This window comes from Mustela nivalis, assembly GCF_964662115.1.
Source record: "Mustela nivalis genome assembly, chromosome: 1".
Classification (NCBI taxonomy): domain Eukaryota; kingdom Metazoa; phylum Chordata; class Mammalia; order Carnivora; family Mustelidae; genus Mustela; species Mustela nivalis.
Window position 1 is genome coordinate 11,963,812 of NC_139020.1, and position 24,895 is coordinate 11,988,706.

The 24,895-nt window shown below is 49.7% G+C and overlaps 1 protein-coding gene across 1 annotated transcript in view; it reads left to right on the forward strand.

Annotated features, from left to right (window-relative positions):
- Nucleotides 1-24,895, forward strand: part of URB1 (URB1 ribosome biogenesis homolog) — a 68,354-nt gene that overhangs the window by 6,755 nt on the left and 36,704 nt on the right. Inside the window, exons 5-17 of the mRNA XM_082686294.1 lie at nucleotides 3,989-4,085; nucleotides 6,095-6,180; nucleotides 7,836-7,961; nucleotides 9,898-10,022; nucleotides 13,358-13,553; nucleotides 15,128-15,265; nucleotides 17,655-17,828; nucleotides 18,482-18,611; nucleotides 19,187-19,303; nucleotides 20,710-20,822; nucleotides 22,456-22,575; nucleotides 24,056-24,172; nucleotides 24,632-24,770. Coding sequence (XP_082542420.1) covers nucleotides 3,989-4,085; nucleotides 6,095-6,180; nucleotides 7,836-7,961; nucleotides 9,898-10,022; nucleotides 13,358-13,553; nucleotides 15,128-15,265; nucleotides 17,655-17,828; nucleotides 18,482-18,611; nucleotides 19,187-19,303; nucleotides 20,710-20,822; nucleotides 22,456-22,575; nucleotides 24,056-24,172; nucleotides 24,632-24,770 — 1,678 coding nt within the window. The remainder of the gene's footprint in view (nucleotides 1-3,988; nucleotides 4,086-6,094; nucleotides 6,181-7,835; nucleotides 7,962-9,897; nucleotides 10,023-13,357; nucleotides 13,554-15,127; nucleotides 15,266-17,654; nucleotides 17,829-18,481; nucleotides 18,612-19,186; nucleotides 19,304-20,709; nucleotides 20,823-22,455; nucleotides 22,576-24,055; nucleotides 24,173-24,631; nucleotides 24,771-24,895) is intronic.

The window sequence follows — 24,895 nt, forward strand, 5'->3', positions numbered from 1 at the left end:
TAAAGATTTTAGTTATTTGACAGAGGTCACAAGTAGACAGAGAGGCAGGCAGAGAGAGGGGAGGAAGCAGGCTCCCTGCTGAGCGGAGAGCCCGTTGTGGGGCTCGATCCCAGGACCCTGAGATCATGACCTGAGCCGAGGGCAGAGGCTTAACCCACTGAGCCACCCAGGTGCCCCGGGAATGATTTTTAGACAATGTCATTCGTTAGGGACATTAAAAACTAGCGGCACAGAGAACCCCCACATACCCATCGTCCAGCTGCAGACACAGTTACCTCTGCCATGTGTTGGTTGGTTTGGGGGGCAGTCGAGGCAGTTAGAGCAGATCCCACACGAGAACCGTATTCCCTCATGCGTGTTTCAGTGTGGGTCTCTAACAGAAAGCGACCTTCTAAAACACAAAACCACAGTACCATCCCTGTACCGGATACCGTTCATCACTGTTAATATCTCCGAACGCCCAGCTCGGTCTCAGTTTTCCCCCCACTCCCTGTCTTTAGACTTGGGTGTGTCAACAGATTCCGTTCATTCGGGATCCAAACAAGGGCTACATATTGTGTTTCGTGGGTCTGTTTCTTTTTAAATTTTTTCATATCATTGAGTTTTCTGTCCCCACACCCCCCAGCTTTTTTTTTTCTTTCATTCCGTTTAGTTTTTGAAGGAGCTGATGGATATCTAGATCTTTTTTTAATAAGTGTGTTTTAACATTTTAGAGGGAATTATTAAAGCCTCAAGAAGAGAGAGGATTATGGTTCTTTTTCAGGCAGCCAAAGAAAGCACTGTTTATACTGTTTGCCAAAGAGCAGTTTTACCAAATATGTTTTGGTCTATTTTAGACCGTTGTTTTGCAGAACAAGCCGTAAAGACTTCAGGATGCTTTCTTCCTGGATAATAGCACTGTGAAGTCACGGGGTAGGAATGAGGAGTAGGCGTGTGACCCTCTTGCCTTTGATGGAGCTTGCTGGAGATGGAGGGTGGAGGCCCAGGGGACAGTGAGGAGCTGTCTGGCCCGGAGGAGGGGGAGGAGGCATGGCCGTGGCTGCTTGGAGTGCGGCAGGTGCTCTGTCTTGAGGTCTTGGTTTGTTCACAGTGTCAGGAACCTGAAATTTGGGGTTGGCTGGGATATACAAGATGGATACCGGAGGTGAGGACTGCATTTCATGTCAGTTCAAAATACATTGCTGGAGGGACCCTCGAGGACATCTAATCCCAACTGCTACGTACAAGCAGGATAGAAAGATCTCAAATGGCACATAACTGGGACCTGCATTCCAGAGCCCTGACTTCTAGTACTTAAGTGGACAGGGGAAAAAAAAAAGCAAAAACAAACAAAACCCCAAACTTGTGGAACCTTTCTAACTAGCTAGCAAAGCACAGAACCTAATTTAATCTTACTGGCAAGTTTTGGCATCTCCCCATTCTTCTGAAACACGAGGCGTCCATAGATCAGGACAGCAGGTTAACTGCTCGAATTAGTTGACCTGTTTCTTTCAAGGAGGTGACATCTGGATAGCTTGGGAGCAGTGGTTACTTTAAGCTTCTGGAGAACAGAGACCTGTCTGGGCCTGTGATCATGACATTTTGAATATAATTGGTGTTTGAACAACATTGTATTGGTGAGTTTTTTTTTTTTTTTTTTTTTTAAAGATTTTATTTATTTATTTGAAAGACGGAGATCACAAGTAGGCAGAGAGGCAGGCAGAGAGAGAGAGAGGGAAGCAGGCTTCCTGCGGAGCAGGGAGCCCGATGCGGGGCTCGATCCCAGGACCCTGAGATCATGACCCGAGCCAAAGGCAGCAGCCCAAACCACTGAGCCACCCAGGCGCCCCTGTATTGGTGAGTTTTTAAAGGCTTTGAGACGCTGCTGGTATTCTGAGGAAATGCAGCTCATTTTCAAGACTTTAGTGACCACTGTACCCAAACTCTGTATTGTGAGGAGGTCCACAAGGGAAGTCCCCAGAATGGGGAGGATAGTTTTGACTTCTTGTTGTATTTGGAACAAGCCAGCGTCTTGGGCCTTGCTGAAATACTGTGGGGCGTGGACAGAGGTAGGGACCCATTCGTCCCGTCAGTGTGCCAGGCCTCCGTCCACATGTGGCAGAGTGTGGGTCCCATGGCCTTTCTCTTCTCCCTGAAAATCATACACCTGACAAAATGAGAGAGAATTAATTAAATACTTACGTGGAAGCCTAAGTGCTTCCAAGTGTGGTCTTGCATCTTGACAACAAGCAAAATGTAAATGGTCTGGAAGCTCCGAGAAGAAAGCACTTCTCTGTAGTCCGACGTAAAGTTGGGCGTGAAGCAGTATATTTGTACAGTTGTTTCATACTTTCTGATTCTAGTACATACTCACTTAGTAGCTGTGGGACCTTGAATGAGTTTTTAAAACCTCTGTTTGCTCATCTGTGAAATGGGTGTAGAAGGCATCTCCCCCCAAGCTGTTGTAAGGAGTAAATGAAGTCACAGATGTCAGCCTTTGATTTGGTATCTGACAAACAGGAAGTGCTCAGTAAATGACGTGGGTCTCCTCCTCCTCACCACCACCACACACTGCCACGACTGACCAGTATGGAACGATCTCGAAGGCAGGCTTCTTAATCTTTCCCAGGCATCCAGGACGGTCATTCTCCGTGGTATTAACTTATTTCTTGGCAGCAAATTAAGGTGTCTTTGAAATAACTAAAGTGGGGAGGAGAGTACGGTTGAAGCAGTGGCGGACCCCAGCGTCTGAGCTGGTGCTGGTACCGCGGATGAGCAGCGCGCCTGACCGTCCAGCAGGGTGGAAAACATGACGAGACACAGTGCGTCTTAAAATTACTGGGAGGGGGAGTTGATCGGATGGCCCCCGCCACTTCCCTTGAAGTGTTGGGAAGTGGTCACGGCTGGTGGCCTCCTTACGGATGCCCGCTGGCCTGGGGCACGGCTGCATCCTGCGGGACCCTGCAGATGGCCGTCCGGGGAAGGCCGCACTGGGTTTGTAATACGGCAGCATGTGGGCTTTGGTGTTTGGTGTGAATTTATACTACCTGATAAAACCCAGACACCACCTCACTGGCGTCAGCAAAAGCAGCACTGGTCTTTCCGTTGGCTCTGGATTTTCAAAAATGTGTGTATTACAGATTTCACTGGCAAGTGAAGTCGATGGGATCTAGATGGGCTGAGAATCTTCTGCTCTATACCAAAGTGGTCCATAAACCACAAGTGGTCATGTATGCCGGGGGGAGGGAACACAACTACACTTAACCATACTTCTGTGTGTATTAAGCAGTGAGCCATTATGCCCTTGCTTTTAAGCATAGTGGATGAATATCGGTATTTCAGATAGACATCTCAATAAATTTTTTTCTGTACTTTCGGCCCATTTCTTGACGTTTATCTTTTTTGAGAGAGGGAGAAGAAGGAGGAGCAGGGGGAAGAGAGAGAATCTTAAGCAGCCGCCATGCCTGGGGGTGTGTAACCCGGTGGAGGGCTGCATCTCACGACCCTGAGATCGGGACCTGAGCCCAAATCAAGAGTCTGATGCTTAACCCACTGAGCCACCCAGGCGCTCCATACTTCTGTATTGAGAAACTTCTTGAAAGAGCAAGAAAAGTAGACCAGAAGGTGGAGGGAAAAGAGCAAAAGAAAAAAACCCAGGTTCCCACAGAGAGGTGACTGCTGGTTTTTACGATTTTATTTATTTATTTGAGAGAGAGGGTGTGTGTGCGAGCACACAGAGGGGGAGGGAGAGGGAGAAGAAGACCCCTCTCTGAGCAGGGGGCCTGATGTGGAACTCGATCCCAGGACTCCGGGATCATGACCCAAGCCGAAAGCAGACGTTTAACCGACTGGGCCACTCCTGGTTTTAGACTCTGAGCCTTTTGATGGCACCAGCCTGGAGGCCTCACTCTCATGGGGATGGGAAGGGCGCGTGAGCCGCCAAGTCCCTGCTTCCTCGGGGGACGGCGTGTGGATACACAGGTGACTGGCGGTCTCCTTCGTCCCCTAGGGTGTGCCCGACGTCCGGCTGGCCTACATTCAGTTCGCTCTTTCCTTTCTCATCGCCGGCGACGACAGCACAATAGTGCAGGTGCTGGAGTTGAAAGGTACGTGCGCCTCTTTATCTCGTAGCAAAGCCCGATTGCGACTGGTTTCGGGAAGTCTCCCGCAAAGCGTTTTTCCCAGGTTGAAAAGCCCAGGTTGCGGCTTTTGCAGTCACTGCGCGCACGAGTTTGAAGGGTGCGCGTGCGGCAAAGCTTCCGTCAGTGCGGCTCCGAGGTGGCCCAGGGACTCCTGCTCTGCGCTCTGGAATGCCGAGCGATGTCCGAACGAAGGAGGGATGCAGGCTTCAGAGACGCCCCCACACGAAGGAGGCTTTCTGGCTCCAGACCCTGCGCAGATCTGTAGCCCGGCTGCCTGGCTTTCTTTAGTAACTGCGTTTGAAGAACTAAAGGTTAATGACTTCAGGAGCTTTGCCGTGTGTTACCAGCACATCGCTAACAGAGCTAAAGAGTTCCAGCTGCGCCGCTTTCTGGTGGCTGTCCCCCTAGAGCCAGGCTGTTAGGGCCACTTGCATTTTATCCAGAGCTTCCATAAGACAGAGTGGCAGCCCTAGCCCGCAGTTAGCACACGGCCGTCGCTCCGCACCATCCCCCGGGCTGAGCCCTGTCTGCAGGTGGGGGCTGTCCCTGCGGAGCTCTGGGAGCTGTTGGAGGAATGGCGTGATCCCTGTGGCCCCGTGCGGTCAGATCTCCAGCCTTCCCTCACCTCCCTCAGGGTGGGAGACCTGAGCTCTCTCCAGTGACTGCCGGGGACCATTTAAGAATAGGGCGTGGGTGCTGGTCACCTTCTATGTCGTCAGCCCTGATCGGTGCGGGGAGCCGCATTGCCCTAGGGAAGCAGCCCCGTGGACGAGTCGCCTTTCCTGCTTGTGGCCGGCTCCTGCCAGGGCTCGAAGTTCTGCAGAATTCCCCTGAGGCCTCCCCGCCATCTAGCCTTAAAGGACTGTGATTTGGGCTTATTCCCGGACCCTGCTAATGGGGCAGGGATGCGCTTCGGTTCGTGTTTTGGCGATGCACTCTGGCCAAAGACATCAGAACTTTAAAAAGGTTCGATCAGCCATTTCATGTCTAGTCGTTTCTCCTAAGGGAAGAATGAAGGAGGCGAGTAGAGGTTTTCTTAGGGGCTGTTTTCTCATGTTAGCTGAAACTTGGACTTCTGACTATCCTCCAGCAAAGGACTGAGTGCGCAAACTGACGACTAGTGCTGACGTGAAAGCAGCAGTTAAAACTGGGGTAGAAATATGCTTCCTGAAGCCAGCCTTTAAACAGTATGTGATTGGATATGAACTCAGTTGTGAAATCGTCGAGTATCCCATTTTAATAAAAACATGAATGCAACAGGTTCTAGCAGAAGGTTAACAGTTAACTAGTAGCCCGGATATTAACAGTGTTAACCTCGGGGTAGCAGAGTGGTGGTTCCCTGCAGATTTCATTCTTTCGGTTTGTCTGGTATTTTCCAATTTTTTTCTTTCGAGAATGACTTTGCTTTTGTAGAAAGTCAGTGTGCCCACTGAGCACCAGTGGGACAAGTGAAATTATAACTGTTTGGATGTTTCTGCCCAGTGTGACCAGCATGTTAGTGCCTGGTGTCCGGCTGTGGTGGCTGAGTCTTTGGGGATCTAGAAGTAGCAAAAGAAAGCCAACAGATTATCCCGAATTCTGCCCCCAGTCAATAAAATGATTTAAAATACAGCTGATTAAGTCTAAGCAAAGGGAGAGACATTTAGCAAAATTGTGATCATGGCATACACTCAAATGGTTCATACAGAATTAATTTTATTTAACTTAATATGAGAAAAGGAAAGTAAAACACCAGAACTTCTGAACTTTTTAAATGATTCTATCATTGTTTTACCTACGGATACTAATTTCCTATGTCATGAAGTGGTTATCCTACTGTGAACTTGTAGAATTGAAAAAAACACAAAACCTTAAAAAAAAGGAGGGGAAGAAAATAGCATGTGTGCTGTACCATCTTAAGAAGTAATGTTCTTGCATCTGTTCTCATGTTCAAAATATTTTTGAGTTTAATGCATTGAACTTTTTACTTGCAGAATTTATTCCTTGCATTTTTAGCTCAGGCATCAAGGAAGACAGGATTTCTACTATCAATATTTTGTTATCCACGCTGAAAACAAAGGTACAACGTGTTTTTACTCTGTGTTCCTGTTGTTGGTCTGCTCCCGTATTTGGCAGGACCCTAGGGCTGTAATGGTTTAGAACACAGGGGTTGTTGTATAGGTGGAATGGAAGATTGTTTCTTAAGGCTGCCATATCATCCCATCAGGAGAAAACCTGTTGCTCACTCTTTCACGGGAAGCCGTTGGATTAATTGTGAGCTGTAAATTACAGCTGTTTTTCATTTACACACCTACCAAAATGTCATTTTGAATTACTTTGCATTTTCTGCCTCTTACAAGCATCTTGTAGGAATTTTAAAACCGGCTGAATCTCTGTCTTCCGTACAGAATCAACTTAAGTGATCATTTAGAAAACGTCTATGACCCTCCCAACAGAAAAAGTTGTGAAAGCCACAAACTGGCAGTCCACATAAAAACAGCTAATCGGCATAGTATGTTTAATACTGTGGTTCTCAGCTGGGAGTGGTTTTGTGACACCACCCCCCTCCCCTGCCATGGGGCATTTGGAAGGGACTGGAAAGATTTGGGGTCGTCATGGCTGGAGAAGTCCGGCGGCATCTAGTGGGTGGAGGCCAGGGATGCCGCTCGGCCTCCTACAGTGCCCAAGACAGTCCCCTACACCAGTTATTAGGGCTGAAACATCATTAGTGCTGAGGTTGAGAATCCAGGAGATGCGGGTTTTTTTCACCTGTCCAGTTAGCCTTGACCTTTTATAACAGATTTGGTGCTAGCAGAGATGCATTGAATCAGGTACTCTCCTGGAGGAAGTGTCAGAACAGGTCTGGCCGAATGTACCAGAGGTCTTAAAAATGTTCCCAGACTTGGGGGTGGTGGGAGGTTCCCTGAGAACCACCCAGGAAGCAAATCTGAAACACACCCAGGCCACATCCCCAGAGGTTCTGGGAGTGGGTGTGGGGTGGAGCTGAGAACGGGTGTCCCATTTCCAAGCCTGTGATCAGGGATGCAGGGAAGATTCTGTACAGAGATGCTGATGACGGCCAGAGTAGAAACAGCCTAATGGTCCCCACCCCAGGGAATGGTGGAATTAGGGTCATTCATGGACTAGAGTGATATTCAGCCCTCCCAAAAGAGGTTCTAAAGGATTTTTTTATAATGTGGAAAAAGCTCATGCTATATAAGTAAAAGTAGGCAGGAAACTATAAGTATAGTCTCAAAGAGGCAAAAAACCTAAACCAGACGGTATGTACGCACATGTACTGCATGTTGCAGGGTGGGGGGGAGGCACGGGAAGGAGATGAACCGCCATGCCCACTGTGCGTGGCCCAGGATGGTTCGAAGGTTGTTGAGTTTTATTTTTCATGTTTCTCCCCTTTTTTTAGTCACACATTTTGCCATAGGCCGGCATGATTTTTGTAACAATGAGACACAAAGGAACACTCTTAAAAATCAAGTTCTGTGGGGCACCTGGGTGGCTAAGTGGGTTAAAGCTTCTGCCTTCAGCTCAGGTCATGGTGTCAGGGTTCTAGGATCGAGCCCCACATCGGGCTCTCTGCTCAGCAGGGAGCCTGCTTCCTCCTCTCTCTCTGGCTGCCTCTCTGCTTACTTGTGATCTATGTCTGTCAGGTAAATAAATAAAATCTTAAAAAAAAAAAAAATCAAGTTCCTGGAAATTGATTGGTTTTATTGTTTTCAGGTAGTTCACAATAAAAATATCACCAAAACCCAGAAGGTGCGATTCTTTACCGGGCAGTTCCTGACCCACATAGCAGCTCTCTACAGCTGGAATGGGACTGTTGACGTGAGCCTGGACAATGTCGAGGTACTGTCCTGTTGGGTTTGAGGTGACCTCGCCGTTAGCGTGTGGTCCTCACAGCTGGCGGCTGAGGGATCTACCGCCTTAAAAAAAAGGCCTCCCGTCTGATCTGTTTCTCTTGGCTTATAGTTCTGTGAATTCTCCACTTAGGTGAAATATGATTTTTTAAGTTTTATTTTTTTATAAGAATTTATTCTCTAATCTCTGAGGTATTATGATATTATCCCTTAAAGAGGAGAAACTCTTTCTCCCTTTGGTTGAATGACATGCTGGTCTTACTCCTTGCGGGGCCGCCCGGTCCGTGTGTGCTGGTGCTCTAGGGTCTCTTCCTCCTCTCACTGGCGTCCTCTTTTCCTTCTTTCCGTTCCTTCCATACCAGCTTTTGGAATTTCAAGGCCTGTTGGTTTCACTTCAGGATCCCGAGTGTGTAGGAAAACCCCAATTTCCTCACCCCCTGACATGTGTAATTTATTTTGTAATCATTACTCAAGTGTCGAATTAGACCAGTTGATCTCAAGTTGACCCGAGGCCCATGTACCTTTTAATCTTGCTCATTTCAGTTTTCCTCAGGGTGTTTCTGAACGTGGACTTGGCCAGAGTGGTGAGCGCTCAGACTTCCTGTGAACTTTAGAGTAATTTACCTCTCATGGGCCCTGTGTTTTACCTCCTTTTCTCTCTCTGACTTGCCCACGTCCTCTTGTTTTGAACATGTTTTGTATGATCTGTGACCAGGAAGCCTCGGAGGCTTCATAAAAACACTCCCAAATGTGGAATTTTATTCAAAAGAACAAGAGAAATTAAGTCATTCTTAAGCTTGTTTAAAAATACAGGTTTAAACTTGCCCCTCTTAAGAGTATTTTTTAATCTTTTTTTTTCCTTAATGGTTCTCCTTTATAGGTGAGGACATTCAAATTCAAGTTTAGGGAGACCAGCTCTGTGCAGTCAAAAATCCATGTATGACCTCTGACTCCCCCCAGAAACTCAACTACTAATAGCCGACTGTTGACTGACAGCCTTACCCATAACATAAACAGTGGATCCACACATATTTTGTATGTTAACGTGTATTATATACTGTATTGTTTTGCTAGAGTAAGCTGAAGAAAAGTAAATATTAGGGAAATCATAAGAGAAAGTAGATTTATAGTACTGTGCAGTATTTGAGGCCAGCGGTCCACAGAAGCGCAACTGTGCAGTTCAAACCTGTGTTGTTCAAAGGTCAACCATATTTATTTCTTACTCGTCCCCAGTATCACAGCACACAAGCAAAGAGAAGCTTAAAAAAATGATTTTGTAACTGAAGTATATGCTGTAAAGAGAGACTTTTTAATAACGGACCGATGCTGGCCTGCCCTGCTCTCGCTAAGCCATCGGGGAGCTCAGCTGTGCTGCGCACAATTTGCTCCTGCGTGTGGGGTGGCGGGGGAGGGGGGGTGGGTCCTTGCTGTCCTGCCAGATGCACCGGGCAGCTGTAAAGACGGAATGAGAACCCACATGGCCAAGTGCTTGGAAACAATAAGAAATGACACGAAATGTCTGGTTATCTGTGCTTCCTTGTTCCAGCAACTCCCTGTTTGTCCAGCTTGAAAAGGAAATATTTTCTTTCTCAGTTTATTTAGAACAAAAACAGTTCATCCATTTCTTTCAACCCCCCCCCCCCACCCCCCATCTCTGGCAACCGCCAGTCTGTTCTCTATATCAGCTCGTTTGCTTTTTTCTTTAATTTCTTGTTTATTTAATTTATTATTTCTTTCTAGAGTCCTTGTATTAAGAGGTTTTTTTAAAAATCTTGATTGGTGCTTGAATGATACCAAGTGTTTAAAATGTTAGCTCTAAGTCATCGTCAGGTGTGTGGGATTGTCCAGATTTTACTCTGTAGTTGTTGCCGAGGCTTATGAACTTGAGCTTGTCATTGAGTTTTTTAAAAAAAAAACCCTTGCAGGCTTCTGCTGAGGATGCAGGGAAAACCATGGTGAGGGAGCTTGTCCACTCATTCCTGATGGATCTGTGCTGTTCTCTCAAGCACGGGATTAATTTTTATGACGCGTCTCTCGGCACCCTCGGCAGGTAAGGCGGGGCCCTGGTGAACCCCGAGTGCGTGTCCCTCAGCAGTCGTCACGTTCGTCCGTGACTCCCCTGGGGACGTCTTTGGAATGATGGGATGGTGGTGGCTCACAACTGAGGAACTCCTCTTAGGGATGAACATTTGGAGACCCAGAAAGAGACTGCTCTATGCTGCCCTCGGGGTGCAGGGCTCAGGGTAGCTGTTGACTTAGACACCGACCAGGGCTGTCTCACCCAGCGAGGGGCTGCGGGTTTCACTCAACACTGTGGCGTTGGCGGGGTCTGAGGATAAGTCCTAACAGCCGCCTGCCCAGAGAGGGTGGGCCGCTCTGCAGGCCTCAGCGAGGTCCTGAGGTGGTAGCCACTGTTACCCCCTTTTAGCGGGTAAGGGCAATGGGCACAGAGGGGTCGGGTCATTCAGCTTGGGAGTGGCCGAGTTCAGATTGAAACCCAGGGAATCTGGTTCCAAGCCCAACCTGTTAACAGCAAAATAGTCCTTCCTCTCCTCAGAAACAGCTGCTAGTGAGCAAGGTTTTCACAATTCGGTTTTTTACACTTTGTTTCATGTTGCACGATGACGGTGACATTTCATGAGTGAGGAAATGAAGTCCACAGCTGGTGGATTATGTCCTTTTAGACTTTCTTTTAGTCTCACTATAATACGTGTCTGTTGCTAGTTTTTAATAACCAAAATAGCCTACCGTCGGATTTATCAACCTGCTTTTTTCCCATCGACAGTAAAAGTATTGGGTATGTTTTCTGGTCATTGTGAATAGCCTTATTTTTTTCTTTTCACCTCTGTAACATTTTATTATGAAGATATAGATGGTTTGGTTTAGTTTCACCCAGGCAAGAAATGACTGATTTCTTTAGAATAGGATAATACAGTGAAAATTTCCCTCTCCTTGTGATTTGTTTTGATTCTGAGGTTATTACGAATTAACTTGCCACATCATTGTTTTTCTTTTAACCTCATTTTATGGTAGTGTACCTTTTTTCTCATCATCAAAAATCAGCTCACTTGCCTGCTAAAAGTTAACAGCAGAGAATGCGATGCCTCAAACACAGGTGTTTCTCCCCTTAAGTAGGACCCATGAAATAGACCATCATTTGATGAGCATATAGGAGTCAACTTGTGGCATGTAGGTCCGTTCAAATAAGTTCTGGATTATGTCAGGGCGCCTGGGTGGCTCAGTGGGTTAAAGTTCTGGATTATGTCAGTTCTTTGAAGCCAGGGGCCAAAGCAAATGTTTGCCCTCAGGGGAGAGGAAGGGAATTTTGCTTGTGGGGATGTGGACGGAAAGCTTTGAGAAAACTGAAGTGTGTGGTTCCCCCCATAGTTGCTAAGGATCGTGCCCTCACTCCAGTCAGGGCTCCCTGCACGTGTTGCCACCTCCAAGAGGCCTTCCCTGGCAGCCTTTAAATTTCCACTGTCACTGTCCTTCTGCCCGGCTCTTGCTTTTGACGGTGACGTCCAGCTACCTTGCACATTTATTTATTTACTTGTTCGTCACCCAGTAGACGAGCATCAGTGAGAACAAGAGGCTGGTCTGTCCAGGACAGTGCCTGGCACACAGTGGGTGTTTGGAATTCTGTTTGGAATTCTGGCGTAAGCAGGGCTTAGTAAACTTCTTCTCTAAGGGAAAGAGAGTAAGTATTCAGGCTTGGTGTGCCATTCAGTCTGCATCGTGACCGCTCAGCTGTGCCATCAGAGTACCTGTACAGCTGTGGACATAAATGGGTGTAACTGTTCCAATAAAGTTTTATTTATAAAGGCAGAGCGCGGACCATAATTTGCTAGCCTCTGGCATGGAGGTTAAGAGTATAGATTCTGGAGTTAGCTCTGAGACCTCCACAGTACTTTTCGCCGCCTCTGTTCCCTCATCTGTAAAATGGAAACGAAACTGGCATCCACCTCAGAGGGAGGTAGAGTGTGGTGACTGCCAGGAGCGGTGGCCGGCAAGGGTTGCACGCTGTGTAAATAGCAATGTCATTCATTTGATGACATTGTTGACTGAAATGACGGGGATGTGGGTAGTATTGGTAGTGCACTTTGTAGAATTAGCATTGTGTTCATTTGACAGCATGCAGCATGAACTGTTTTGCTTATGAAATTTTCATATTAAGAATTTTACTTTTTTTTTTTTCCAAGATTTTATTTATCAGAGAGAAAGAGAGAGCATGCACAGGCAGGAGCAGGGGCAGGGAGAGGGGCAGAGGAAGAAGCAAGCTCCCCGCCGAGCAGGGAACCGAATGCAGGACTCGATCCCAGGACCCTGGGATCAAGACCTGAGCTGAAGGCAGACTTGTAACCGACCGAGCCACCCAGGCACCACAAGAATTTTGAGCTTTTTGAAGGATAGGTTTCTGATCAAAATTATATTCTGATTCAATTTTTGAAAATTTTTTTGTTGTATGTAAAGCTGCATATTTTATCTTAGTTTTGGTTTATAAGGGAGTACACAACAGTGAGGATCCTAGAAGCTATCAGCGTGGCATGCTTTATGGTAAATTCTCAGATTTTTTGGATTTTATGACTTCCCAGGGAAAGTTTTAATGTCCATGGGTTTTTCTTTTTATGATTTTATACTTTTGAAAACTGCCAACTTTGGGACAAGTTTTTAATATTTTTATACAGTAGATTTTGTTCCCTGTATTATCTTCTTGCACCTACTACGTAAAAGCATAGGAATTTGAAATAAGTTAGAAACAGAGGAGGCAGAAAATCTATGGAAAAACCTTGTGCCATTTTCTCTTGTTTTAGAAATAATTTTGTGGCACTATGGACTTGGGGCAGCTAATGAGCACTTCATGTAAAAAAAATCTTTTCAGAAGAAAAACACATCCTCTGTATTTTTTATACTTCATACTCCCAGGTATATTTTCATGTGCCATAGGAGAGAGGTCGGTAAAATTTCACAGGGAAATCCTGGGAGTGGATTCCTCCCTGCGGGTCTGGCCGTCTCTTTACACTGGCCTTGACCGCTGGGCAGACTGGTAGGTGAGTGGGGTAGAGAGAGAGGACATTTCTTCCTCCTTGAAAGTCAAATGGCACTTGAGGGAGGGAAGGAGAGATGGCCAACAGGACAAAGTGGAGACTTTCTGAGCCACTCAGCAATAGAGGGGTAAAATTCCAGCGCTTTGTTGGAGAGCGAGTGACCCCCTCCAGGCCATGAAAACCTTGTGTCTGGAGGACGAGTCACACGTGCAATTTGCCCGTCACTTGAGTTACAGCTGTGTCTCCCGAGGGCGATTTCGAGGAGCTGCTTGTCACCCCGAGCTCTCAGCGCCATGTGAGAGTTCCCTGCAGACCTTCCTCTCCTGTTCTTCTCCGACAGAGGCGGGAACCTGACCCTCCTGCACTTCCTGCTGGGTCTGAAGACCGCCCCGGACGACGAGCTGGTGGCCGAGCTCGTGGTGAGCATCCTCAGGGTGTGCCCGGACTTGCTGAACAAGTACTTCAAGGAAGTCACGTTTTCCTTTCTCCCGAGAGCGAAGTCCACGTGGTCCAATAACATCAAACTACTGAACAAGGTGACAGCCCGGCTGCCGTGGAGGGCGTTAGGTGGTGGGCCGGGCGTCAGCAGCAGGGATGGGGGTCGAGGGGAGGTGGATGGGGGGTCGGGGGAGAGTGAAATGCCCATGAACTTTATTTTTATTTTTTTATTTTTTAAAGATTTATTTATTTATTTGACAGAGAGAGATCACAAGTAGGTAGAGAAGCAGGCAGAGAGAGAGAGGAGGAAGCAGGCTCCCTGCTGAGCAGAGAGCCCGATGCGGGACTCGATCCCAGGACCCCGAGATCATGACCCGAGCCGAAGGCAGCGGCTTAACCCACTGAGCCACCCAGGCGCCCCCCCATGAACTTTAGGACAGAGAACTCCTTCAGCCTTTCTTCGGGGGGTAGTTTAGATCGTGTCAGGGTGGGGTCCTGGTTCTCTGAGGACATTCTGCTTTTAACGGAGCTGAGTTTGGAGGTGGATGCCTTTTGAATCTATTAAGCTGAATTCCTCTCCTTCATCCAGATTTTTTTTATTTTTTATTTTTAAGACTTTATTTATTTGACAGAAAGAAAGATCACAAGCAGGCAGAAAGGCAGGCAGAGAGGGGGAAGCAGGCTCCCTGCTGAGCAGAGAGCCCAATGTGGGGCTCGATCCCAGGACCCTGAGATCATGATCTGAGCTGAAACCAAGGGTCGGCCGCTTAATCAGCCGAGCCACCCAGGCTCCCCTGTAAAGGTCCTTCTAGTCTCAGACCTCGGCTTCGTTTTACCCACCACAGTGGGAGTACCTGCTGCACATTCTTTGGCAGTACTGCCGGGCTCAGTTAAGCTCTGATCTGTGGTCTGCTTCATGATGAAATATCTAGGATTGTTTTCTTGTGCCTCGACCTGGGCATGGTGTTATCCATAAAACAAGCTTTTTTTCAAGTATTCCCTCTTATCTCTTAGGTGTGTGTGCATACAATCCCTATGTGTATCTTGGGATGAGAGGAAGGCATTTTGCCCTCATTCTGGGGAAGGTAGCCTTGTGGCCACGACCCCTCTGGGGAGGTCCTATGGTGCTGGTCTCCCCAGGGAAAGGTGGGGGCAAGTGCCTGGCCTTCGCAGGCCTGGGTGCGAGTCCTTGCTTCACTGCTCCCTAGGCATTTGCCCCTGGGAAATCACTTAACCTTATTGACGTCCAATTTTGTCATGCAGTAAATTTTTTATTTTAGTGTAAAATATCTCTACCTCAAAGGGTTGTCATGAAGTATTGAAAGGTGATGTAATCTGTCAGGTGCCCGTCAAGTGCAGTAGCTGGTGAGGAACACGATTGTTAGTTCCGGCAGTGACTTACTTGCCATCAGAGGTTTTAAGGGGCTCCCCAGGCTGCAGGCTGGGCTCTGCTCTGAAGGTCATTGCCCTGGTAACAAACAGTCTCGTGACCTGACTTTTCTCTAATAAGTAGATTTAGGGGTTAATCTTCCGGACCCTGTTCCTCGGCCGGCCTTGGACCTTTATCACTGCAATCGTTTCATTGGAACAGCTTCACTGTGGGGTGCCTACGGTTACCCGCCGCTCTGAAACGGAACCTGCACCACCTCATTCTCTGTTCTCTTGTTCATAGATCTATGAGGCTCAGCCGGACATTTCCCGGGCTTTTCAGACCAGAGAGTTCATCCCCTTGCCTCGACTCCTGGCCATGGTGATGGTGACCACCGTGCCCCTGGTGTGCAATAAGATCATGTTCACCCAGGCGTTAAATGTAAGTGATTGCCTTTCTTCTGGAACTTTCTCCTGTTCACCGCACTGGCTTTTGTGGGGATCATTCTGAGAATGCCTGCCCGGATTTACTGGATGGTGTTTTGTCAGTGAGCCTCAGGCTTTCCATGTGCACTTACCTGGGCAAGGCGACCTGGAGCCTGAGGAACATTCCAGCCAGGAACTTTCCAGCTAGGCACTGGAACCTGAGGAACATCCCAGCTGCTGATTTTACTGCTCCAGCACAGAGCCAGGACCACAGCCCCCCGCATGGCTCCCTGCACCTGCCCGAGGGTGGGAGCCTGTTGGACTCGGACACAGGGCAGTGTGTCCAGCTGCTGTCCACTGTCATGTAAGAAAGTATTAGTTAAGGATCTGTGCATGGGGCAGGACTGAAATTGGCCTGGCAGATCCTGTCTTTTGTGGTGAAAGTGAATAGTGTTAAAATTTCTGGGGAATGTTAACTTGGAGGATCAGCTGTTTTAGGCTGTCCTCTTGGGAGGACAAGTTCATGGAAAAAATCGGGCACGTTCACAGAAAAATTAAATTTCCTGTCATTATATGTTATAAAGGTCCCCAAGTCCCTGCAGAAGCTGCGTTCTGAGGGGCGCATGCATCTTTCAGCACAGCTCCGAGGCCTTAAGTAAACTGCTGCGAACTGTTGGCACACGTGGGTCGTGGGCTCTGCCAGGCCCTCCTGTTCCCAGGTTGCCTCAAGTCTTAGCTGGAGGAGGCAGACTGTGGCGTCTGTAGGGCAGGAGGAGTCCCCACCCTGCAGGCTGGCTGGGTTGTCGCATGGACACAGGGGGACCAGGGTCTGCCGTGGTGAGTCACACAGGAACAAGGGAGCCCCGGCAGTGATGGGCAGTCGGCGCAGAGTGGCGAGGACTCCCAGGGAGAGTGTGCAGGGGGTCAGCAGTTCTGATGCCTGTCTGGGGTCTGTGCTGAGAGTGGGCTGGGGGCGAGGAACAGTGAGGAGACCGGTGTGGGCCGGGCAGAAGGGCCTTCTCTTCTGGGTGCCAAAATCATAATAACCACAGTGAGGACCCAGCTCACTTGCGCACCTGGGAGGCACAGACTGTTCGATCTCGAGGGGCTGTTAAGGAAATAGAACTGAAGGGTGGATGTCAGATGCGGCCGCTTTCTGGGTGGAAGACTGCGTCGCCCGTGGCCGTGTCCCTGCCCCCTGGGAGCGGCTCCCGCAGGCAATCTGGGACGGAAGGCCGGCCGCTCCGTCTCAGACGGACTGTCGTTTCAGGACCGCGGAGGGAGCCCCCGGGGTGTCTGTCCCCCAGGTGGGGTGGCTGCTGGTGGAGGAGGGGACATCCTTTCTGTCCGTCAGTGCCGCCATCCCGTGCAGGCGCACGGCTTTGTCTTGTCCTCGGTGGCCCTTCCCGACTGTGACGGGGTGGGGGGGGCAGCGCCATGGGCGTGATGACTGTGGACTCCGTGTGTGTGTTCCATGTTTGTGTTTTCTTTATGGTATTATCTGGAATTTTATAGTAGCATAATTTCTGATTTCAGAATCACTAAGAAAAGAGCTTATTTTAGAAACTGGAGAGAAATCATTGGGAGGCAGCGTGGGCCCATGAACCCCTGTTTGAGCCCTGCCTTTGAAGCGATTGTGGGGAGGGAGTCATTGCTGGCCTAGGGCACTGCAGGTCGTGCTCCTCTTGGGTCCAGCATACATGTGAAATGAGCCCCCAGCTGATTAGAAGGCAGGGGGAAGGGGGTGTCGTGGTTTTGTCACCAGCCTGTGCTGCGCCTGAGGTGTGCCTGGGCCTAAAGGACTTGGCCCCGGGCCGGCCGAGGACTGCGTCTCTTGGGAAGTATCCTCGTTTTGGTAATAGCTCAGGTTCTTGAATTTTATTCTGTCTGTGCAGTGAGTGAGGATTCAGCTCAGTCTCCTGGGTGTCGTTCTGAACCCCAGTGGAGAGGCTGGTTGTTGTGGGCCTGGGTTGCAGGCTCCACGCTTCCCAAGCCTGGAGGTAGCTTTTCCTACTCAGGACATGGGGCCTTTTCTTGTCACTGGGGCACCTGACATGGAGAGCTCTTCCAGGGCCTGGTGGGGTTCTGCTGAGAGAGGAACTCTTCCTGACGCGGACCATCTGCGTGAGCTCGGTGGCTATCAGGAAAGACTTACCGAACACAGGCGGGGAAACAGAACTGAAAATAGCTATCAGATTTTCCTTGCAGTTGCCATCTCCTTAGCCACTGCTGAGGCAAGGTCTGCAGGAGGTCAGGAGGTCTGGGTCCCCAGGCTGTCCGGCTCGTGCAGCCCTCCCTGCCAGCGACCCCAGGAGAGGCAAGGGCCAGCCAGACCCAGGGCTTGAGAGGTCTGTGTCCACCAGTGCCGCCTCCACACGTGTGGATTTACCTCTTTTTCTTCCCAGTTGGACAGCAAATCGGTGAAACACACCGCTTTCTCCCTTATTTCCGTCATTTTGAAAAGAGCCCTGAAAACCATCGACCACTGCCTGGATAAAGAGGTGTGGCAAGGGTCAGGTGTGTACACGGCCGCGCTGATGGAGGAATTCGTGCGGCTCTTCAGAGAAGCTCTGAGCAAGGTAGGCATGGTCGCAGCGGTGGCCGTTCTGGATGAGGTTCTGGAGCCTTCCTTGCAGCCGTCACAGGCGAGCACACCAGGGCAAGAGACAGTCCCGGGAGCACGGAGGCTGGGTGTGAAACGCAGTGCCGTGGAGGGTTCGGGTGCTCCTGGGACCTCCAGGCTCCTAGGAAGTGGCTGGTTCTTCCCTCCCCAGCTGCCACGCGCACATTGGACTGGGGCCCGGAGTGGGGGTGGCCGGGAGGTCCCTCGTATGTCTTCCTCCCCAGGGCCTCTTCTAGTAAGGGCAGTCGTCGTCTGCAGACGGGGCTCCCGCCCCAAAGGAGCCAAGGTCATGCTGGGCGGGGCCCGAAAGCCGGTTTCCTTTTCCCAGTGTCCTGCTCAGGCAAATGAATTTTGGGGTTTTATTGTAAATATGGGTGCTTGTTTTTCCACCAAGTCCTTGCCATACAGTCGCGGGAGTCAGCACAGGGCAGAACTCACAGAGGATGTGGGCCTGTGTCCCCCCCACACCCCGTCTCTTACACACTCACACGCACCCACGCGTGCTCGAATCCTCCCTTTGTTTCCGCTTCTCATTAGTAGGTCCATTTCATTTGTTTTCGTCCCTTGTTGAATGGAACTATTTTCTTGTTTGTTTGTTTTCCCTTTCAGATTTTACCAGACCTCAACACCATCGTGTGGGTCTGGCAGTCCCTTCGAAAGCAGGACGCGAAACAGGATGACGAGAAAGCAAAGAGGAAGGACGGCCGGACCCCGGCCGCCTGTGTGGCTCCCGAGTGCGGTGAGCATTGTGGGGCTCTGCTGTGTGCCGACGGGGGGTACGGGCAGCCGGGGACACCGCCTGCCTGCAGGCGCTTTCAAGGGATCTGTTGGAAATGCGCCCAAGCTTTATGCAAGGACCGTGACTCTCTAGAGATCTGAATGATGGGTGCCACATACTCTTGGCCTTTTTGCTCTGCAGATAGGAGTGGGCTACGCAGACCCCCAGTAATGAGACACATCGACCCAGACCTTGTCGTTAGCCTGCCAGGCAGTGGGTCTCATATCTTGTCTGTGCTTCTCAGTCCTTACGGTGGCCCTGAGCGGGGAGGTGCTGCTATGTCCCCATTGTTCATCAAGGGCACCCGAGCACAGAGAGTCAGAGCAGCTGTAACCTGTCTCGGGTCATAGCACCGACATCGGGACTTAAGCCCAGTCTGTTTGGATGGTCTTGACCACGCTGGCTTCATAGGGATCCGTCTGCAGCTTCTGCTTTTGGCGTGGGGTTGACTGCAGTGGGTCACGGGTGGCTCGAAGGCTCATGAAGGACAAAGAACAAGTGCGTTTCTTTCTTTAACGTGTCTGATCTTGGTTCAGATGATGCGGAAACCATTCTTCTGAAGGCCGCTCTGCTCCAGGTCCTGTGCCTTTACCAGAAGGTGGTCCCACATGTGGTCATGCAGTACAACTTTGACTTCAGCAAGCTCCTGAAAGGTACGTCCCCCAAGACCGCAGGCCCTCCTCCGCTGGGGGTGTTGTGAGGTGGGGGGTTGCAGGGAGGAAACCCGGCTAAGCCAGAGCAGAGCCCTGGAGCTGGGGCCAGGAGAGCTCGTGGGCAGCTTCACCGGCATGCCTGAGCCCCCAGTCCGGTTGTGTGTGTTTAGACTAATATATTTTAAAGATTTTATTTATTTATTTGGTAGACAGAGATCACAAGTAGGCAGAGAGGCAGGCAGAGAGAGAGGAGGAAGCAGGCTCCCCGCTGAGCAGAGAGCCTGATGCAGGGCCCTATCCCAGGATGCTGGGATCATGACCTGAGCCGAAGGTAGAGGCTTTAACCCCCTGAGCCACCCAGGTTCCCTGGACTAATGTATTTTAAATAGTCGGTCTTCCTTAAGTAAACATGAGATGAACACTTAGCAGCAGGTGGAGACGGGAGAAGGCAGGCAGCCCGAGCTGTCTTCTGGGGAGGAGTGACAAATCCAATCGTGTGACGTTAAGTCTGAAGCTTCTTTTCAAAGGAGCAGGGGTGCAGGGATCAGAGGGTACCTGATGTAGTGAGCACTGGCTGTTATGGAAGACTGATGAATCACTGGCCTCTGCCTCTAAAACCAATAGCACATTAAGTGTTAATTGAATTTAAATAAAAATAAATCAATTAATTAAAAAAAAGGAACTGAGAGCCACTGAGAAGGAATGTCCCATCTGCACAGAGGCACTTCTGACATCACTGACTCATGTTCTCCCCAGTGAGGCAGGTTCAAACCGCATCTTGTAAAAGTAATGTTATGCTTGCCTGGTCACGTTTCCTTGATGGAAAAGTTTGTCTAATAAAATCGATTTCGTAATTGGGCCTACAGAAGAACGCTTGCAGAAATATCATTCCTGGGATTTATATAAGCTATTGGAATAATCCTGATGAGAAACTATAATTAACTTCTTAATTGTTTGAAGGCAAAAGTTCTCTCTGCTGTGGGAGTATGGAATTGACCATGTACTGTTTAGTACTGTGTCGTTTCCAAGCGAAGAGAAACCCAGACTGCAGGGCAGAGGATAAGGACCCAGGCTGGGGCTCCGGTGGCCACAGGGTGCTCCTGACATCTCTGCGATCTGGGGCATGAGGGCTGCGCTTCAGGCTGTAGGGAGGGGTCAGTGGGGGCCAGTGGGCTGCTCGGGGCAGGTGGGAGTTCAGGCTCTTTGCTGAAGGTTTGGCCACAGTGTGGGGCTGGGGGGAGGCAGGCAGAAGAGTGGGCCTGGGACAAGGGAGGACAGAGCCCCAGATGGCCCTTCTTATCTCTGCCGGTGGAGCTCCTTCTCCAGTCCCCCTGGACCAGGGCATCAGGGGCTGGGCACCTTCCTCCACGGGACTTCCTGTCTGCGTTCCTCTCTCCTGCCCACAGGCGTCATCTCCGAGCAGGGCCTCCGAGACCCGGTGCCCCCCATTCTGCAGCATCACATTCTCAAAGTGGCCCTGGAGCTGCCCGCCAGCAAGTTTTTGTGGTTAAAGGCACAGGTAGGAAGCAGAGAGTTCCCACCATCTGTTAACTACCTCACAGGCATGCTGGTGTTTTGGCCTGGAAATTGCTGACTGGATCAGAACCCGACTATTGGTTTCCAAGACAGCATTCACATGTCCCCTCTCAGACGCACTCAGAGCAGAGGCCAGGGCCTGATGGTGAACCAGGAGGCTTTGGAGTCTCTGCTTTTGCAAAATAGGGTGTTTTCGTGTGTCCTGACTGAAGCGGTATCATTGCTGGTTATTGGGAGTTTGGTTTTTTTATTTTTTTATTATTATTATTTTGCTTTTTTTAATATTGAAGGCTTTACCTTTTGCTTACTATTTTAAAACCTTTTTGGAAATAAATAAAATACATTTCTTCTCCTTTGTCCTTATCCTGGAAGAAGGTAAGACAGAGAGATACAGGAATAGACACCACGCTAGGAAAGGATTCAGGCTGACGGAAGACTCTGTAAAAATTGTTGGCATTTTCTTCTGCCTTTAAGAATGTCTTCTAGAACTTTCTGGAGAATATAACTTTGAATCAAAGCGAACTCAAGGTGTAGCAGATACTTAACCTGTGTATTTAAGCACGGGATGCCTGTGGCTTCTATCCGAAGGAGAAATGACCAGGGGAAAACTAAACATTGTCAGAATGTGATTCTCAGTAGCTCAGATCACTGGTGTTTCAGTGACTTAGATCTTACTTAAAATCTTATGGAACCAATAGGGTGGCAATGGATGTGGGCATTTTTACGTGTTGTATTTCTGCAAAGGCCTGAGAATGTGGGGAGTACTGGGGTCTGTGCCTTTCCCCAGGTCCTCTCCTGAGGTTCATGGGCATCGTAGTTGAGGTTTGACACATGTGCTCCCTGTGTCCACCCCTTATAGCACTTAAAGACGGGGCATCCGGGGCACCTGTGCAGGGTGCCAGCCGTAGTCGGAGGACCCAGGACTGGCCCCAGGCTATGTCGCCTACAGCCTAGTTCTCAGCCTCTGCGCCTCACTGCGAGGTCACTGCCATGGACCCCAGAGAGGTGACTGGTCAGGGGTGTCGTTGAGTTGTTCACCTCAGCTGAACAGGGCCAACGGGATCCTGATGATTTATTTGGAAAGTGAACAGAGGGAAGCCTCTTAACTTCACAAGAACTGGTGTTCAACTGTTAACTTATGTTCAGTGTACCGTCTTCTGCCTGCAAGGTGCTGTCTGCTGGGCTTCGCGAACACCAAGCCCTTCACGTGTTCGGGGTCACCATCATTGCCAGGGGCTGGAGGGACACCCCAGCCAGACAGCCTTGATGGCACTGGGACCAGGGATCTGGAGCCGCATTCTCCGCTGAGATGCGCATTTGAAGCTCAGAAGCCTTTGCGAGAGGCTAAGTTGTGTCTAAAGGGTCGGTTGTGCCCACACCGGCATCGTGCTGAAATGCAGCTGGCCCAGCTGCTGGTCAGGGGTTTCGTTGAGGTCCTGAGGCTCCCCAGTCTAAGATCCCAGCAGTCTTGCCGGCTCGCGGTTACAGTGAGAGGAGGTCAGAGGCCTGGGAGCACGGGGCGGGGGTGGGGGGGGCATGCATGGCGTGCGGTACCTGTTTGCTCCGTGTCCTGAGGCCGTTGCGGTGTTGATCACGTGCCACTCTTCAAACTCCAGGAAGGGCCCGATGCAGACATTGTCGGAGGAGAGCGGTCAGTATTTTACTTACTGATGAAAATGTTCGTGACCAGCAGCCACCTGCAGCTCAAGTCATCCACCAGACTCCTGATCATAAAGGTGAGGCTGTTCTACCAGTCCCTGATTCTGAGGGCATTTTCACTCTTTGTTATGGAAGGTACTTGGTAAACAGTTGTTGATTGAAGGGTGTATCAGGGCCTCTTTCAGTTTAAAAATGGGAGGTTATTTGACAATTGTAATTTATGATGTCTCAACCCAGCTGCGTTCCCAAGACAGCACGGCGAAGTGGGAGATGCAGGCTTTGAGGTTCTGTTCCCAGATCTGAGTCTTGGTTCTGCTCCTTCCTGGGTGGCACTGGACAGGTCCCTCAGCCTCTCCGGACGTGGTGTTCCCGTGATGAACGGGAATGATGAAGTGGTCGGATTGCAGGGGGAGGACTTGTGATCATGCTGTAGGGCGTGTGGACTCAATAAATGGATTTCTGGCCCTTCGGGGAACTGTTCAAATACACGATCTCTCTTGCTTCTCCCAGTCTTCTCCGGGGCTCAGCTGTCCTGACCTCCTCGGTCACCCACAGCACGGGTGTCAGAGTCAGTGGAAGGGACAGAGAGTTGGACTGTCAGCTTCTCGGTCTTGGTACTCACTTGGTGTAGCTGTAGGAAATCGCATTCCTTGTTTCTGCTGTGCAGCGGACGTCTCATGGGTGCTACAGAATTACTGGTGGTTTTTCGGATGCAGAGATTCTGCCTTTATTTGAGGGGCTGATTGTCTTGCTGCCTTATAACCTTCTCACCTGAGCTGCTCGAACAAGGAGAATGTCTGGGTCTTGACCTCTGCTAGTTGCCATTTCCCTGTAGGCCTGCTCTTGACCCCGCCTGATTTCGTGATCGCTGACTGCACACAGGCGGGATTGGCACCATCGGGTCTCCCTTCGGGGCAGGGCTCGTGCACTGGGACTGCTCAGACGCTCAGTCTGTGGCATCAGACCATTTGGGGACATCACTTAATCCCCCTGATTCAAGATCCTGCCCCTTAACACATTCTGTTCTCTTAGAAATGCTGGTGCTCCTTGCCCCAGGTCTGAGGCTTCAGGGGCCACACTGTGGTGACGTGATGTGACGCAACGCGATGCGATCCAACGCGACCCAGTGTGATATGAGCGGTGTGTCGCCTTGGAGAATTTCATGCAGGCTGATGGTGGGCTGCTGTGAGGGGCTGAGTCATGCATGTCTACCTGGGGTCTTTGTGAAAATCCGGATAGAAAAACCAGACTCCTAAGTAGCAGCTGGAGGCTTTTTTCTTTTTATTATTTAGGAGTTGACGGAAAGGAATAGGAGACCGCAAGACCAGAGATGGTGTGATCGCTCACAGGGCGCGGGATGATGTCTCTTCCTTGTTTCCCTCAACCTCGGGAGTGCTGCTTTCTAAGAGTGGCTTTTGGAGTAGAGCTGCACATGAGACTTTGACCCCCTCTGTGCCCTTGGGTCTCCGTGTTGTGCTCCTTGGGCTCCCACAGAGCGCAGCCCCCGTCCTGCCCCCTACCCACCAACACCGCCCCCCCTGGTGTGCTTCCTGACAGATTCTGCGGGACACAGGGGTGTTCGAGCACACCTGGAGGGAGCTGGAGCTGTGGCTGGAGCACCTAGAGGACACCGCGGAGGAGAAACGAGAGACCGTGATTCAGTTTTTGGAACGGGTAGGCACCTATTTCCAGTGTTTGAGGAGCACATTAGTAAATATGCCAATTGCACTTTAGTATAATTAAGGCATTTTTGATGCCCTGGTGCCGAATGCCCTGTTTCTGGCTTACTTCCTAATTCTGCTGAGATGTCAGAATTCGCTTCGTTGTCGAAACTGTAAAATGGGACTATATTACCGTGTACTATTTTAGTTTCCTTTTGAGGATCTGCTTTTGGACAGAGAATAGTGGTATGCTTAGCATGATATTAAAAGCAATGGTTTATACTAAATGGAGGTTTTTTTTTTAATTCTATAACAAAAAGTTAAAAAAAAACTTTGGGGAAAAATGATTGTTCTTATGGAGGACTGCTGACATGTTAACTCTTCCCTTATTTTACCGGTAAGACTTTTTGGGCATATTTGCATTTCATTTGTGACCATCTCAGTGTTTTCTGCTTGACTCTTCAATGCCCAGGTTTTGCTGACATTGGTGGCGAATCCCTATTCCTACACAGACAAAGCCTCTGACTTTGTCCAGGAAGCCAGCACGCTGCAGGCCACTGGGACGAAGCCGGACACCGACGATGTCAGCATTCCCATCTCTCACATCGACGGTAGGCGCCCCTGCCTCTGTGCTCCTCGGGCTTCCGAAGATCGAGCCACCGTGGCCAATTAGTGATGAAAATGAGAATCGCATTCGTGTCTTAATGCAGAGTGCACACACCTGTTTCTTTGAGTC